General features: G+C 41.1%; 1 protein-coding gene across 1 annotated transcript in view; it reads right to left on the bottom strand.

Annotated features, from left to right (window-relative positions):
* The window catches only part of LOC130928951 (gastrula zinc finger protein XlCGF57.1-like), a 107,554-nt gene extending 89,306 nt beyond the window's left edge, over positions 1-18,248 (bottom strand). The window contains exons 1-2 of the mRNA XM_057855794.1: positions 18,003-18,248; positions 13,357-13,464 (exon numbers count right to left, since the gene is read on the bottom strand). Coding sequence (XP_057711777.1) covers positions 13,357-13,464; positions 18,003-18,114 — 220 coding nt within the window. The 5' untranslated portion in view covers positions 18,115-18,248. The remainder of the gene's footprint in view (positions 1-13,356; positions 13,465-18,002) is intronic.
* Positions 18,249-18,621: the final 373 nt, after the last annotated feature.

The following is an 18,621-nucleotide window of genomic DNA, read 5'->3' as shown; positions in this document are numbered from 1 at the left end:
AACCAGTCTGGCCATTCTCCTCTGACCTCCGGCATCAGCAAGGCAACACAGAACTGCCACTGGCTGGATATTTTTTTTTCCGGACCATTCTTTGTCAACCCTAGAGATGGTTGTGCGTGAAAATCCCAGTAGATCAGCAGTTTCTGAAATACTCAGACCAGCCCTTCTGGCACCAACAACCATGCCACGTTCAAAGTCAATCAATTCACCTTTCTTCCCCATACTGATGCTCGGTTTGAACTGCAGGAGATTGTCTTAAACCATGTCTACATGCCTAAATGCACCGAGTTGCCGCCATGTGATTGGCTGATTAGAATATAAGTGTTAACGAGCAGTTGGACAGGTGTAACTAACAAAGTGGCCGGTGATATATATATATATATATATATATATATATATATGCATACATATATATATTAGGGGTGTAACGGTACACAAGGTCACGGTTCGGTTCGTTTTCGGTACAGTAAGAAAACGAAATGTAAATGTGCTAGTTGTTTGTTACACACCTTTGTGCTTTCAACAATAGGAATATTAGCCTATAGACTCTACTCACCTACGTCACAAAATGGGCGTGTCGCTGTTTCCGGCCGCCATATTGTACCTCTTTTTTAGACCTATTCTCATTGTTTTCAATTAGTCGAGCAAGTTATAGAGCAATTCATGGAAGCCCCGGTGTTATCTGACGCTGTAAACTCATTGGATCCGTTGCATAAAAGGCGTTACGTGGAAAAGCTTCAGTTTATCCATTCGCCAGATCCGTATTTGATGCCTAAATCGATGTTTTTCGACCCGCTGGCTTCGCCTGACATCTGATATCCTGATATTTACAACTATCTTGTCCACACAAAATCAGCCTATTCTCACGAAAGTTTGAAAAACTTTAAGAGCTTGGAGGCTTATAAATGCTACGTTGCTGGTTGGGTGAAACAGGTCCTCGTACACGAAAATTCGGCAGGAATCTTGTGCTTGGAAGGTGAGTTACGAAATTTTCAATTCAAATCTTTTGTTCTTGCTAACATCCACTGTGAATTCTAATGTATTTCATATCATTTGTCAATGGAGCTAGGGCTTTTAATGTTTATATGGTTTAGCGATAGCACTCTCACTATATACACATATAATACGTAATAAATATGAAGTGCGATAGCACTACTCCAAATTGTCCCTAGTTGAATTTATTTTTTGGCTTTTGACCTCAATAGTGAAATTGTAAATTAATTGTATGACAACTGTCTGATTATCCTCTTATAATTATATATTTTCAGGTAGTTCATTCACAACGTCTGAGTGTATGTTGTCGGCGATTAGCCTAGCAATGATCTTAATTGTGGTTGTCAGCCCAAAACCCTCTAAATATATATTAAATGCATCTTACCAGATATAAAATGACTACTACATAATCTGTGGTAGTCGTTTGGAGCCCAGTTTTCTCGTCGAATTGCAGCAGTCAATCTCGGTCTCCTCTTCGGCTCTCTCGGAATACGGTAAAAATTCAAGTCTCTCCGTCTATCTTCTCTGTTTTTGCAACCGACCGCCACACACGACTTCACCATTTTGATTATTAATGTTAACGAGCAGAAAAACACGCCATAATAGGAGGAATTTACGAAGCGCTAATGCATTAACATGACTAGTATCCGGACAACATGGCGCGGGGGCGTGGCTGTGACGTCACGTGAGTAGGGTCTATACAAAGCTAGAATTCTGCTCAAAAAGTAGCGGGTATTTAAAGACAGTCCAACAACAATTTGCCTTTCAGACCCCGCGTATTGGCCAGCTTTCTTTCTGAAAGAAAGAAGAAAAATTAAGTCCTGTGCTAAAGAGAAAAGCAATCCCAATGACAAAGATTTTAACATGTTTTTTACAAATGAAATGCCTCATGAATCATTTTTTTTTCTCATGAACGGTTTTCAAAAGCTTTACTGGTGGATTTTCTCAAGTTAAAGCACCAGAAAGAAATTATTAAATTTAATTGTGTAAGCAGGATCTTATTATTTAATTACAGGTGTTTTAGCTCATTTCAATTTATTTTATTTAAATGGGCTATTATTTATTTTATTATGTGTTTATATTTTACAAATGTGATGTAGTACTCATTTATATTGTATATTTTATGTTGTGTAACTTTAGTTCCGATGTGAATATTAGTTACTACTTGTTTTGTTGTGGTAAGAGGTAAGCCTGTCGCAATATGCAATCATCCCATTTATCGCACGATAAATAAAAATGGAGGCGGTAATTTTTCCACTGTGATTTATCGCCTCGCATGCACGTGCATGCGCGCGTGCGGCAGACGTGCTGTTGAAAGTTCGGATTCCTCGTTAACAACTGCGCAAAATGCATCTTCGTTCCAGGTCCGGCAAAAAAAAAAAAGCGCCGGAGCCAATCGTTCCCATTATATCCTATTGTTCAACGTATACCGGCCGCGTCAGTGCTCCGGATTGACTGCGGACCATCTCCGGCGTGCCGGTGTTGTTGACGTGTGTGCGCTCCCGTCACGGGTTACATTTCACGCGGGGCGGCTATTTTTCGGCACACCACCGGATATTTACAAAGAAGTCCGCCAAAACATTGTTACCGACTTGGATGCTACGAACAACCTCGCTTTGACAAAGGACATGATGAACATTGAGTGGCAAATTAAGAGCGCTGTGCTTCAAACCTGTCCTGTTTATGAAAGTCGCTGGTGTGTGTTGTAATGTGCAGTAATGAACAGACGTGACTGTTCTGTGGCGTTTGCTAACTTTTTTTTAATGCGCGCACACACTAGATATCATGAAATAGCAAACTAGATGTGCTTCGTCCCATGCCATTGACTACGTGAGCCCAGAGGGACTGGACCATGGTCCATATACTACATCGATGAATTATAAACCGCCATGACTGAATGGAAGTTAAGAAGGCCAAATCAATCTATACCAGTGACTGTAGATAATGCTGCAAATATTATTAATTCACTACGTAACCCAGGTGGACTTGGACCACTAATAGGATGTTTTTCACATGTGGTAAGACCTCTAGTCACCTGCTAAGAGAGCTGTACCAATCAACAGTGTGCCCCGCCTCACTTTACAAACAGTAAAGATTGTTCTCAGCACTTTTATACAAAATTTCTTCAGATCAGTAAGAAGTAAGCACATAAATATAATGCACTAAAACGCATGTTTATATGATGGCAATTTAATTTTTGCTCGTTGGCAAAAAAAAAAAAAAAAAAAAAAATTCAATTGTTATTTTCTTTTCAGAGCATTAAATGTTTTGAATCGAAAATCCTGTCCGTATCGAAAATCTTATCGTTGCATCCGTATGGAACACCATAGCAGAAGCTATGAAGGGGAAAGTTTTCATTTGCCTAAATGCTTGAGTTATTAAGTGCAATTTTATTTATTTTTCTTGAAAAACACATTTAATTCATTCTGTGTTTCCTTGCGGTATTAATATTGTTGTCTTTTATTAAGAGACATGGTCTATTGTTTTTTTAGTAGTAATTTCTTAAAAAGTATTTTTGAATTTAAGGCAAGGCAAGGCAAATTTATTTATATAGCACAATTCAACACAAGGCAATTCAAAGTGCTTTACATCACATGAAGACCATAAAATCACATTTAAATCAACACAACGTAAAAACCAAGACAAAAGATCGCATTTAATCACAGAATAAAAATAAATAAATAAAAATAAAACAAAAACTACTACTACTAATAATAATTGAAATCAGCAATGGAGATAAGCACAAGAGGAATAGAAAGCAGGTAGATTGAAATATATAGACAGTTATGGATATGCAGTGCTAAACAAAAGCATTTTTAGCCCTGATTTAAAGGAGCTAACAGTTTGAGCATACTTCAGACGTTCGGGTAACTTGTTCCAGAGGTGAGGAGCATAATAACTAAATGCTGCCTCACCCTGCTTGGTTCTTGTTCTTGGAACATGCAGAAGACCGGTTCCAGACGACTTTAGGGGTCTAGATGTCTCATAGGAATCTAACAAGTCAAGCATGTATTTTGGTCCAAGGCCATTAAGTGTTTTGTAGACGAGCAGTAGTATTTTATAGCCTATCCTTTGACTCACTGGAAGCCAGTGTAGCGATTTCAAAACCGGTGTAATGTGGTCCAGCTTCCTTGTATTTGTGAGAACTCTGGCTGCAGCATTCTGTACTAGCTGCAGCTTCCTGACTGATTTTTTATCAAGACCTGTAAATATACCGTTGCAATAGTCCAATCTACTGAAAATGAATGCATGCATAAGTTTTTCCATGTCTTGTTGAGTCAGAAGCCCCTTAATTCTGGTTATGTTTTTTAGGTGGTAATAAGCGGATTTAGTGATGGACTTTAGATGGCTATCAAATTTTAGGTCTGAGTCAATAATTACGCCAAGGTTTCTGACTTGATTTGTAGCGGTAAGTGACACTGTGCTAAGTTGCCTGCTTATCTTTGACCTTTCCTTTTTTGGACCAAAAATGATCACCTCTGTCTTCTCCACATTTAACTGGAGAAAATTCTGGCACATCCATTCATTGATTTGATGAATGCATTTACTCAGGGAGACTAAGGGACTATAATCATGTGGGGACACAGAAATGTACAGTTGTGTGTCATCTGCATAGGCGTGATAGGAGATGTCATACTGTTCCATTATCTGAGCTAACGGAAGCATATAGATGTTAAATAAGATTTAAGAGTAAATATTTATCGCGTTTAAATGGGGGTACTTGATCAATTAATATAGACTGTATTCTCAATGTGTTATTGTAAATTGGTTTTTTAAAAAATGGAGGCGGCGCAATAATATCGCATATCGCAATAATTTATGAGATAAATTATCGCACACTAAAATTTGTTATCGCGACAGGCCTAGTAGGAGGGTTTTGTATTGAACACGGGGCCATGTTGGTTATTATTATAGCAGAGAAGACAGCAGTAAATCAACAAAGACAAGTCAACTGTGCCCCGATCTACCACTCAAGAGATCTGATGGACTCAAAAAGTGGGTTACGATTGCATATTAGTTTGAAAATCGACCGGATCCACCGGATTTTTATACGAGTGACTTCCGATCTGCCCGATCTTAGCTACCGGTACTAGTATTGACGCAGGAGGGTCGCGTCTCGTGTGAAATAATAAACTCTGCTGTTCTTTTTGCGTGTGTCGTGTTGAGCAGCTTCTGGGATGCATCTAACATGCGGCTGCACTGCGACTGGTGTGCATTGGCTGACTGACTTTAACACCCGCGTTTCACTGTGTTCTCACGGGGGCCACGTTGTCATGCCGTTGACGTTTCTGGGTTACTGTCCTACCGCGTTGGTCCTCATTATAGTAGAGAAGACTGAGTAAATATAACCTACACAAAGAAACTGTAAACCGATCGACTCACAGCTTCGAAAAGTAAGGGTTACATTACGTCAGAAACTCGTTCGGTGCGCCTCCATTCCGAACCGAACACCACGTACCGAAACGGTTCAATACACATACATGTACCGTTACACCCTTTTATATTATATATATATATATATATATATATATATATGGCGGAGAACACAGACAAGACTGAAAAAGCAGTTTTCTGCTCTTGCAACCCTCTTTAAAATAAACTTCTGTATTTTAAGCCAAAACAATTGTGTTTGAAAGAACAATATGTCTATATGGCACATTAAGCCCCCGAGCTATTTTCAATTTGTCTGTTTTACCCTTAAAAAAAACCCTGTTTACAGACGTCGCGCAACCGCTTTTGTTTCAACCCATCCATAACACGTAGGTAATTGATTATATTTATCATTCAAAATGTCTGTCATTTTTAGCTTAGAATCATTAATCGATGTCTACTATTTCATTAAAAAAAAAAAAAGACTTAAAAAATTGTTCACTCGCATATTTTAAACTTTTAACAATTTTTTTTTTTTTTTTTTAATGGTGTCTGTTAAACAGTCACGGATATCTACCTCATAACTCTCGCTTAATTCAATTTTTTTGGTTAGTTTGGCATTTTCTCCAATATGTTAGACGATAAATAATCGATCCAAACAAAGAAAAATTGAAAAACAACATTTACAAGGGTAAATGTATGAGAAAGAACATCTCGACCACTCCTTGATGTCTGCGATTTCTGCATCGCGACCAGGGGTTAATTTGTGCCGGAATATGCCGGAACATGTTCCGGTACCTCTTGATTTTAGACTCCACGTGTTCCGGGACTTATTTGGTCCGTTCCGGCACCTTTTGAATGTAAATATTCATGATAATAATATGCCGGGTGTTTTAGAGGAGAGCGTAAAGCGACGATCGTCTCCTTCAATGCTGGCGCCTTCTTCAGTACATTACACCACGTCTTGCAGTAGTTTGAAGCACGGGAGCACACATTAAATAACACTGGAAACCAACCACCACTCTAAAGTCATGGTTGCCCAAACTTTTCATCGAGCATTTGGGCTTAACAGAAAACAGTTGCTTTAAATTGTAACACTTGCTAGGTGAAAGCTTGGCAGCGAAAATAACACAGGAACCTTGACGCTTTTTACCCCCTCATTTTATTCTTCTTTCCGCCACCCTAATGCAAAACAAACAACAAGTCACTGGCGGGCGGCTATGCAGTCCACCAATCGGAGCATCGTGCTGGCACACCAATAAGAGCCCATAATATTATATAAAAAAGTTTTTTTTTTTTTTTTAAATTCATAAAAAAAAAATAATAATGTGCATAAATTCATTTACAGAAAAAAATCCCAGGAATTGTATGCTGTTTATTTAAAAAAAAAAAAAAGTCATTTGAAAGAGTCGGAGATTTGGTGATGACAAATTACGCCCCTCCCAGACATAAAAAAATTAGGGCTGTCAAAGTTATCGCGTTAACGCGCGGTAATTATTTTTTTTAATTAATCACGTTAAAATATTTGACGCAATTAATGCACATGTCCTGCTCAGACAGTATTCTGCCTTTTGGTTAAGTTTTACAGCAGGCTTTTTGTGCTGTCTAACAGCGAACTCTTGTGGTCGCTTTGTGACATGATTTATTTTCTTGGCAGTTCACTATGGCTGCACGACGTCTCGGGCTGACGCCTACGTTGTAATGTTGTGCTTCTAAGATCCTTGGACAAGATTTGTCCGTAAGTATGGTTGTTGTAAAGAAAGTACATATTATGTTAGTAAGCGAAATGTTATATTTTTTGTATGAGACGCTTTTTGTTTGTTTAGTGAACCTGTATAGCGTGCTAAGCTAACGTTGTTGCTAATGCAATGCTTGTGTACTTTTTTTTGTAGTTATACGACGGTCTAAAGAGGACAATGGTTTGAGGCCATTTTATTAATAAATCAGATGAAAAAGGAAGAAGTCTGATTATTAAGGCGTCGTTCACTAGCTTTGGAAAAAGTAGACGCTTCGGAGTGAGGACAGCATAGACAGATTTAAAAGACAGTAGAGTGAAATGCCCACTACAGTCCTTATGTACTGTATGTTGAATGTATATATCCATCTTGTGTCTTATCTTTCCATTCCAACAATTTATTTTACAGAATATATATATAATTTACAGAAAAATATGGCATATTTTATGGATGGTTTGATTTGCGATTAATTGCGATTAATTACGATTAATTAATTTTTAAGCTGTAATTAACTCGATTAAAAATTTTAATCGTTTGACACCCCTAAAAAAAATAAAAATAAAAAAAACTTCGGCAGCATCTGGAAAGCACGCAGCCAGGAATCGGATTAAACATTATTTCAACATGCCAAAAAGGCAATTGAATTTACAGTTTTTCTTTCAAAAAAAAAGGAAGATTCAAAACGAGTCACAAAAGCCACAGCCGGCGAACAGGGAAGCTGCAGCAAACATGCTAACAGTGAGAAGCAGGTGCAGCAGGAGGCTAGTGCCGGAGCAGGTAGCCAGGTTCACGGGGAGCCAGCCAAGCAGAAGGCTACTACCGTGGCAGCAGATGGTCAGGTTCAGCGCCACCCGGATTCGGGACCAGCTACAGCGCCAGCAGTCAGCCAGGTGAACCACCAAGAGCCAGAACAACAGGCCTGTACCCTGGCATCAGCTAGCCCGGTAAAGCAGCCGGAGCGAAAGGCGGGAACCGCGACATCCTCTCGCTCAAAGGAAGGTCCAGAAGGAGAGGAGAGTACACTGAGCGGAGAAGAAAGCACGACATCCTCCAGCGACGGGGTTTGGACAGCAGCTCAGTTGAAGGTGAAGCAGACTTACTACCCCTGGCTTCTTATGGGAAATTCGGGTTTGGGTTGTACAATTTGTAAGGCGGTGAGAACTATGGGGCCAGAGAAAACGGGGGGGATGAAACTAGGCAAAGAATGGCTTTCAAGCACAGTGACCTCATCTGCTCCAGATATTAAAAAACAGCAACGCGCACTTAGAAAAAAAGTATTTGAACATGCCCGTACCAAGGCTCACTTAGCAGCAGCAAGCAATGCTTGCTGCTACTAAGTGAGCCAAAAGCCTAAATAATTGTAAATTGTTGTCATAGCATTTATACCATGGATATTATCTGAAACTGAGGCTTGTAAGTCCCACAGTATGGCAAGTGGGCATTTGCGTGTTGTTTTTGACAGCCGTCTTTGCCTGTGTTCCGGGACCTGTGCGTGTCTAGTCATCCCTGCGCTGTCATATGTACTTTGCGTTCCGGCACCTTATGATTTACAAATTAAGCACTGATCGTGACCCTTGTAATATTACCATGTTTCCCCCAAAAATCCAGCTGTGGCCATTCACAGCTGTGTCTTGACACTCAGTGATATATGCTACATGGAGTTTTTGGATCGAAACAAGGTAAGTACGCAATAATATCTCGTTGAAGTCGTGGCGTCTGTAATTCTGCTCTCGCGTGCTCTCACCTCCAGATAGGGTTTTGCTGTTTAAATCTTTTTTTTTTTTTTTTAAATGCCCTCCTGTTCAAATTTTTTCTTCCCCCAGAAAACTGAGATTTTAAACTTTCCAATGATGTATCACACATTCATATAGGACAATTTTGAAATTTGTCCAAATTGAGAGTCTTAGGGCGGAACTTCAAGTCACCTGAGTGTTTTCCGCCATATATGTATGGCAGAACCTAACCTATCTCAATTTTCTGGGGGAAGAAAATTTTTGAACAGGAGGGCATTTAAAAAAAAAAAAAAAAAAGTTTTTTAAACAGTAAAACCCTATTTGGAGGCGAGAGCACGCAAGAGCAGAGTTACAGACGCCAGGACTTTTACGAGATATTATTGCGTACTTATCTTGTTTCGATCCAAAAACTCCATGTCGCATGTATCACTGAGTGTCAAGACACAGCTGTGAATGGCCACTACTGGATTTTTGGGGGGATTTTATGTGTGAAACATGGCCATATAAGAGGGGCCGTGATGCAGAAATCGCAGACATCAAGGAGTGGTCGTGATGTTCTTTTTCATATATTTACCCTTTTAAACGTTCTTTTTCTTTCTTTAGATCGATTATTTATCATCTAACATATCGAGGAAAATGCAACACTAACAAAAAAAAAATACAATATAGCGATAGTTGTGAGTAGATATCCTTTTTTACAGACGCCATTTTTTTCATTGTGACGTAATTTGTTTAAAAGTTTGAAATATGCAAGTGAATAATTCTTTAAAGTCGTTTTTGTTTTTTAAACAAAATATTAGACATCAATTAATGATTCTAACCTAAAAACGAAAGACATTTTGAATAATAAATATAATTAGTTACCTTGTTTTCATGGCTGGGTTAAAACAAAAACGGTTCTGCGACGTCTGTAAACAGGGATTTTGAGGGTAAAACGGGCAAATTAAAACTAGTTCGGGGGCTTTATGTTCCATAACTCTGCTATGGCAGCATATAGACATATAGTTCTATCAAACACAACAGTTGTTTTGGCTTAACCCTTGAGAGTCGAAGGACGCGCCGGCGCGTCCTCAGCGCACGTCGTCTTTGAAGCGCCCTCACGTTTTAATTACGTCACCCACATGCCGTTGGTTGGTCTCGTTTTAAAGTGCGGAAGTTGCGGTTTACTCTCGTTATTATTTGAAGTCAATCGACCAACTAGAACGTGAGATATTGTCATTTAAGTTTTATAGTTTTATTGTCCTCTCAAAAAAACATTAAAAAGCTGCATGGATCATTTGTTTATGTCTATATTTCCATCATTTCTAGTCCTTTTTCAAAACGGAAGCTCCATGAAAAAAACACAAATCAAACGAACCCTTTCGAAGTCACAGTGGAAGCACAAAATGCGTTTTTTTTTTTTTTTTTTTTTAATAAATATAACTGCGGTGCGAGGTTCAACCGAACGAGAGGGAGGAGGAGTGTTCTGAAGCAGCGAGGTGGCGAGCGACGGCCAGTTGGATACTGCTGGATCGAGCAGCGACTTTGTGTGACTTTGACAAAACTAGACGGAAAACTAAATTTAGCGCAAGCAATTGTGCTTCTGATCAACTTGAGGAAAGGATGGTCCAAATTCGTCATCATCGTCTTCTTCGGAAGAGTCCTCGAGTGAAGATAGTGACGGATTTGAACACGTGGGTGACGCCATCGACGAGCAGAGGTAAACCAACTCACTCTTTTTTTTCATGCTGAAAACGTTTCTTTTGATATTGCAAGACAAAGTTAATTTTGATGCAATATAAGTGTGTGTTTGTGTATATAATAATAAAATGTGCATATCAGATCAAAGTCGTACGTGCACTGTGGGTATCCCAGGCAGGAATTTATAATTTGTGGTGTTCTTCTTTCTATATGAAGATTAGGGATGTAGCACATATTCAGCTATGGTATTCTTTCTATTGTCATACATATAGATTTCCATTATTATTTATTGCTGTATATATTTTTATTTTATACTTTATTATTTTCATAAATACTGACTTATTTTCATGTACATTTATAGTGACAATGAAAGCAAAGTGAAATGAAAATGGAAGGGTGGAAAGAGGACCGACACCCCATGGAAGTGTGAGCTGTGTGATGTAGCCGTGTCTAATTCCAGGACGAAACTGCTTTTCGGAGTGGCATGACTGAAAAAAATTTAACTTGTTTATTGTAAATATTTTTGAAAATACTTTTTTCCCCCCAATGATATATATATTTTTTTCCCCCACATCAATCTTCTCAATTTGTGTATATAAATGTGTGTTCAAGAAGCTTGATTGTGTGTACATAGTTTTCATCAGGCGATTGGCCGCAATACCTAAACTCATAAAGAGATGGCCTCTAAACACTTTTTGTGTTAGATGGTATATATTTTTTCACTGTTCTTCACTGTTAGGTCTGCTGTATATAACCTGTTTTGACTGGAGCATGTATAAAGGCAAAAAACGCCTATGGCTATACCTGTTGTTTATGTTGAATTGTCAAATATAAGACTATTTATTCTAAATTTTTTTGGTTGAATGTTCATCCTAACATGTTGAATAAATATTACAAAGTTTCAAAACGGTTCGTTACGCATGTTTGGTTGTCAATTGGACATCAATATTAAAAATTTTGACAAAACGATTTTGGAATTTTTGGTCTTTTTGGGCCCAAAATGATGATTTATAATTGATCAGTGAAGGAAACAACAATTTGGACATGAAGTTCAAGGTGTCACAAAAAAAGGGACCAAACCAGGCCATCGTAAACAATTCTTTCTTTGAAATATAAAGGCAACTTCAAAGGCATGCAAAATCAGACAAAATAGGCCCAGACCTTAAAGGGTTAAAATACAGCAGTTTCTTTTAAAGAGGAGTGCAAGAGCAGAAACTGCTTTTTCAGTCTTGTGTTTTCCGCTTTCTAACATATCGGAGAGAATGCGACCGTAACAAAAAAATACAATTAAGCGATAGTTGCGAGGTAGATATCCGTGACTTTTTTTACAGACGCCATTTTTTTCATTGTGACATAATTTGTTTAAAAGTTTAAAATATGTGAGTGAATAATTTTTTAAAGTCGTTTTTTTTTTTTTTTTTTTTAACGAAATATGAGACATCAATGAATAATTCTAAGCTAAAAACGACAGACATTTTGAATAATAAATATAATTAATTACCTTCGTTTTATGGCTGGGTTGAAACAAAAGCGGTTGCGCGACGTCTGTAAACGGGGGACACATTAAAAATAGTTCGGGGCTTAATGTGCCATGAATCTGCTATGGCAGCATATAGACATATTGTTCTATCAAACACAACAGTTGTTTTAGCTTAAAATACAGCAGTTCCTTTTAAAGAGGAGTGCAAGAGCAGAAACTGCTTTTACAGTCTTGTCTGTGTTTTCCGCCATATATCTATATATCTATATATATATATATATATATATATTTATATATATACATATATATATATTAGGGCTGTCAAACGATTTAATTTTTTAATCGAGTTAATTACAGCTTAAAAATTAATTAATCGTAATTAATCGCAATTAATCGCAATTCAAACCATCTATAAAATATGCCATATTTTTCTGTAAATTATATATATATTCTGTAAAATAAATTGTTGGAATGGAAAGATAAGACACAAGATGGATATATACATTCAACATACGGGCATTTCACTCTACTGTCATTTAAATCAGTCTATGCTGTCCTCATTCCGAAGCGTCTACTTTTTCCAAAGCTAGACAGCTAGTGAACGACGCCTTAATAATCAGACTTCTTCCTTTTTCATCTGATTTATTAATAAAATGGCCTCAAACCACTGTCCTCTTTAGACCGTAGTGAAACAACAACAAAAAAGTACACAGCATTGCATTAGCAACAACGTTAGCTTAGCACGCTATACAGGTTCACTAAACATAAACAAAAAGCGTCTCATACAAAAAATATAACATTTCGCTTACTAACATAATATGTACATTCTTTACAACAACCATACTTACGGACAAATCTTGTCCAAGGATCATATAAGCACAACATTATCAGCCCGAGACGTCGTGCAGCCATAATGAAGAAAAGAAGAAAGTAATAAACCATGTCGCAAAGCGACCACAAGAGTTCGCTGTTGGACAGCGCAAAAAGCCTTGCCGTAAACCTTACCAAAAGGCAGACTACTTTCTGAGCGGGACATGTGCGTTAATTGCGTCAAATATTTTAACGTGATTAATTTAAAAAATTAATTACCGCGCGTCAACGCGATAATTTTGACAGCCCTAATATATATATATATATATAGATATATATATATATATCATAACGTAATTACTTCAAACAAAGCAAATCATTTTCATAGAAGGAAATCTTTCAATCGATGCAGTGGTGCAACCTGATGTTGGCTAACGAGTCCATTGCACGACTACTAAGTAAGCAACACCACGATGTAAAAGGAATGAAAAATACTATATTAGACTGAAAAACATTTCTGTATTAATGAGGAAAAAGCAATGTTTGGGATGACCTTTCATGTGTATGAACTCTTCCTTAATGAATGACCACTCTTCTTCCTCGTCCTTGATGCATGCAGACTCCAGGTGCTCAGAATGACGGGCTTGGCTGACATATAGATCTGCAAGACCAAAAATAAATCTTATTTTGTGGCGGTATGCGATGCGGGAGGTCTTGTTGGCCCGTTGAGCAGACGAGTTGCTGTGTCCGGCCGCTTGGAACTCTCTGTGAACTCTGAACTCAGCCGGACGGAACGCGCACGGCTGGTAAGTATCTGTCACGTGACTGTGACGTGACCGGTAACACGCTCAGCCAAATGCACACACAAGTTCGGTGGGTGAATTATGTCACAACAAAGGGTCACCACAATTTCTTCATTTGCAAACTTGTGTCCCCAAAGTTGATTTCTGTTGGAGAAAATTCATCCTTGCCATTTTTTGTTTATTCGTGTTTTGCTGTCTTCTAATCCAGCACAAAAGTCATTCAAAGTGCTTGACATCACTATAGACCAGGGGTCAGCAACCCTGGTCCTCGAGTAAATGGTAAATGGTGTTATACTTGTATAGCGCTTTTCCACCTTTGAGTGCCACTATCCAGCTTGTTTTCCATGCCTCCCTCCTTTAACACACCTGGATCAAATAATGATCGTTATCAGGCTCCTGCAGAGCTTGCTGATGAGCTGATCATTTGATTCAGGTGTGTCAAAGGAGGGAGAGATGGAAGACAAGCTGGATAGTGGCACTCGAGGACCAGGGTTGCTGACCCCTGCTATAGACCCTACTCACATGACGTCACAACCACGCCTCCGTGCCATATTGTCTGTCAACTCGTCGTGTTGACGCATTACCGCTACGTAAATTCCTCCTATAATGGCGTGTTTTTCAGCTCATTAACATTAATAATCAAAATGGTGAAGGCGTGTGTAGCGGTTGGTTGCAATAACAGAGAAGATAGACGGAGAGACTAGAAGTTCTAATGTATTCCGAGAGACCCGGAGAGGAGAGCGAGATGGACTGCTGCAATTCGACAAGAAAACTGGGCACCAAACGATCACTACAGATTATGTAGTAGTCATTTTATATCTGGTAAGATACGTTTAATATATATTTAGAGGGTTTTGGGCTGACAACCACAATTAAGATAATTACGAGGCTAACCGCCGACAACATACAGTTTCAAATTCAAGATGTTTATTTCTTCTGCCATCATTATTTTTTTAATAATATTTAGCTGGTACCAAGTGAAAGAAGCTGGCCTCGTCTCCGGATCATCAGTCAAACAGGTGTGTCCAAACTTTTTGCAAAGGGGGCCAGATTTGGTGTGGTAAAAATGTGGGGGGCTACCTTGGCTGATTTACGTAGAACAATTTATTTAAACACATTTTAGCAAGCCATTCTGTGTGTCACATTTGCTGTATTATATATATATATATATATATATATTTTTTTTTTTAAACCTGTCCTGTTCAGCTGTTTGACACAGAGAATGGAAGTCTAAGTGCCCGGATTCTGAACAGTTTTAATGTTTCACATTGAGAGTCTGACATACTCCCATTGTGATCATTCAAAATACCTTTTTATCATGACAAAGCAGCGAACAGGAAGGGATTATGGGGGGACAGAAGAAAAGAAATACAAGAGAAGAAAGAAAAGAAACACATACACAAATAACAACAAGAAATACATTGAACATCTAAACTAGTTACTAATATGCTGGTGCTATCGTCAGCGAGATGTATTTCCGGTTTACACCATGTGGGGGCCTATTGGCCAGTGAAAGAGGAGAATGGGGGTGGGGGTGTCTATAAGACTATAAGCTAAGTGATTGAAAGGGGTAGAGTGTACACAAATCAGTTCTGTGATCTAGAACCCAGTAATCGTGTGAATCTCTTATGAGTGTAAGCCCGTTGGCGACCAACCCTACGCCGCCGCATCGCCAATCCCGGCACCGGGACCCCCAACCCGAGCATGCCCTACCACATCTAGCAGCACGCAAGCCCCACCGGGCGCGCGACAGCCACGCAGACGGGCGGAGAAACCGCGCGGGCGCCAACCCAGGGCCACGGCCCCCACCCAGCCAGCCCGGGGAGGGAGGGCGGGTGTGGAGGCGGGGGGGGGCACGCGCAGCCCATCCCTCCTCCCGCAGCCCAGCAAAGGAGCCATCGTCCCCCCCCCCGGGACCCAGGGTGGTCCCCCGGGCCACCCGCGCACCCATCAACCGGCCTTCAGGGATGGCAGGAGGGGACGCATCACCAACCCCACGCCTAGACCCACCCCCACCCGCCCATCCGGGCCACGAGCCACAGCCCCCCAACCGGCACGGCACGCCGCGGGACCCCCAGCGGTCCACCAAGCCCCAGGCAAGGCAGGGTCCCCCGCCGGTGCAGGCGACACCCCGCTGATACACCGGCGCCCAGCCAGCGACCCGCGACGGAGCGCAGGGCGGATGCCCAGCCAGAGGAGAGAGGGGAAGGCGGAGGCAGGAGAACGCCCAGGAACTGCCACGGGGCAATGCAAGATCGGAGACCCGACCCCCCCAACCCACTCCTGCGGCCGGCAGCCGAGGCAGAGGGGAGGCCACACCCCAGGAGCCACGCCATATAGAAAAAAGTGTGGGACCCACCTACCACCCTATTACTGTGGCTGCCAGGTTCCCGACCGGCAGCCATCACCCAGCACCGTGATGGGGGTGTGAGGGGAGGGTAGTGCAATGTATGCATTAAAATAGGAGAGCTTGGCTTGGGGCAGTGGGACCGCAGCATGGAGTTTCTGCCCAGCCGCCCGTCCCACCGCCCTTTGCCGGAGCTCTCCTGTGGAGTATGGTGTGTGTGGTGCATTTAAAAAAGGTGCAGGGATGGCGGGGCCTGTGGTGAGGAGGCAGCCGTGAGGTACCCCCCCCCCCCAACAGGTCCCAACCATCCCACAACATTGGTGTGTGGTGCATTAAAAACAGGGGGGAGTCGGGCTGGGACTGTAAAGCCCCGTCCCAACTCTCCCCGGAGAAATGTATGAGCATGTAAGTGCCAGGGTGAAAAATATTTACAGTGCCGAAGTGAGAAGTGCGTGAGTTAAGAGGCAGGCTCCCGCGGGCGTGGCCCCGTCCACCAGAACCACCGGCCGCAGGGCGGAAGAAGCGTCAGGGCCCCGATCAATCCCCGCCCCATACCACCCACGGCACCTCCGCGACCGCCCACCCCCCTCCCACCCACCGAGCACCCATCCCGCACTCCGAGCAGGCGCCACACCAAGCGCTGGCGACCAGGGGACATCCACCCCACCGGCAAGGGACAGCAAGCCTCACCCTAGGCCCCGCGGGCCCTAAGAGGCCCCATCAACGACCCCGCCGGCCGGGGGGCAGCGGCAGCCGCTGTATTATAATTTTTTAAAAATTCATAATTTCAAGAATCTCGCCTTTGTGGCGTTCTCTTTCGACACTCGGGCTCTTGTGAAATACTGCTGCTAGCTATTAGCTTCAAGTTGCTATAATTTCTCGCTGCGTATCTACCCTGTAATGTTGTACATGTCAGCATGTTTTGTTTGGTAATATTGCGTTACATCGAACTCTTTGAAAACAGTGACTGTCTCTTTGCAAATGAGGCAGACACAGTTGTTGCGTATATTATTGAAAAAATAGTCCAATATCCACCTATTCTTGAAGCGTCGGCCATCGCAGTCAACTTTTTTTTTTTTGATTGTCGCCATTTTATAAAATTGAAAGTAAAGGGTCACACGGGGTAATGTTGCTTAGAGTGCTGCTCTTAAAGTTTTTCAAAGTTTCTTGAGAATAGGCTGAGTTGCAGTGGACAAGATAGTTGTAGATATCCGGGTAGCAGATGTTAGGCAGAGACGGCGAAGACGGCGGGTCGAAAAATATCGATTTAGGCATCAAATATGGATCTGGTGAATGGATAGACTGAAGCTTTTCCACATAACGCCTTTTATGCAACGCATCCAATGAGTTTACAGCGTCTGAAAGCACCGGTGTTCTGCCTAAATATCCTACATCGGCGAAACGTATTATTAGTTATTAGTCGAATTTGACACCTAAAGTACTACCGTGCACTCTAAACTTGTTTTGTTTAGATGCATACAGGAATAACGTACTAAAAAATGCCTGCAGAAAATACTTAAATGTAGTTATATCAAATAAGGGCGGTTTAAATACGCTACGTGACTAATGTGGTCAACTGCTTCAAAGCTAACACAAAAAAACACAATGGTTAAAAGTATGAGAGGGTAATACATGCAAAAAGTATCTTTGAGGCTGTGAAAAGGTTCTAAATAACTAAATAATAACAAAAATAGTGAGTACTCGCCGCTTTTAACCGATGTGCGCATGCGCGTGAATGCATGCGCAAGCGCCCTGAGCATTGTGTAGGACGTTTCGCCGCGTAGTAAGGAATGGCCGAACACCGGAGCTTCCATGAATTGCACTATAAATTGCACGACAAATTGAAACCATTGAGAATACGGATAAACAATAACGGACAATATGGCGGCCGGATACAGCGACACGTCATTCTGTGACGTTGGTGAGTAGGGTCTACAACTGCGATTAAAAATTGGAATTCCTTTGACAGCACTACTGTTAACATTGTAAATGAATTCTCATCACCGCGATCTGTCATGTACAGTTACTTATCATCGAAAGTAAACCAACCTTCTAGTCTGTGAAGAACAACCTTAGCGTGCGTTAATTTGCACACAGTCGAGTGTCGGTGACGTGGGGGCTCCTCCATCACTCCGCAAAGTTCCTCCGGTCTAGCGGACATTTTCCCACTTGATTTCTGAATGCTGAGACGAATGCTAATGACTTTTTTAGACGATAATGGCGGACACGTCGTCGAGAAAAGAAGAAAAATGGCGAGTCTTTATCTTTTATCTTCTTTATGTCTTTATTTCTTTGATCTGGAGAGTGGCTGTGGCAGGCGAGTCAACATCGCACACCCAATCACAAGATGAGCGCCAGGCAAACCAAAGTCTGCGCAGCCAATCACGAACGTGGTCCAATTGCGGAAGAGGAGGGCTGTTCATCGATGTCGAAGCACTTTATATTCAGAAACCTTTATGGAAGTTCATGAATTCGTTAGCATATTAGCATCGGTCGCTGTCGCTATCAGTCGCTCATGGAGTTGAATATGTGCATTGTATATGTTTGTTATGCCTTCGCGAGGCGTGTACGATGTTGATGTTGCATGATTTATTGAAATAAAAATAATACCGCCAGAGGGCGGTGCTGGACGCATTGAATAATTCCTGTGAAGAACTACACCTCCCAT

This window comes from Corythoichthys intestinalis, chromosome 13, assembly GCF_030265065.1.
Source record: "Corythoichthys intestinalis isolate RoL2023-P3 chromosome 13, ASM3026506v1, whole genome shotgun sequence".
Taxonomy (NCBI): domain Eukaryota; kingdom Metazoa; phylum Chordata; class Actinopteri; order Syngnathiformes; family Syngnathidae; genus Corythoichthys; species Corythoichthys intestinalis.
The sequence above is the reverse complement of the archived record's forward strand: the minus strand, read 5'-3'. Positions and strand labels throughout refer to the sequence as shown.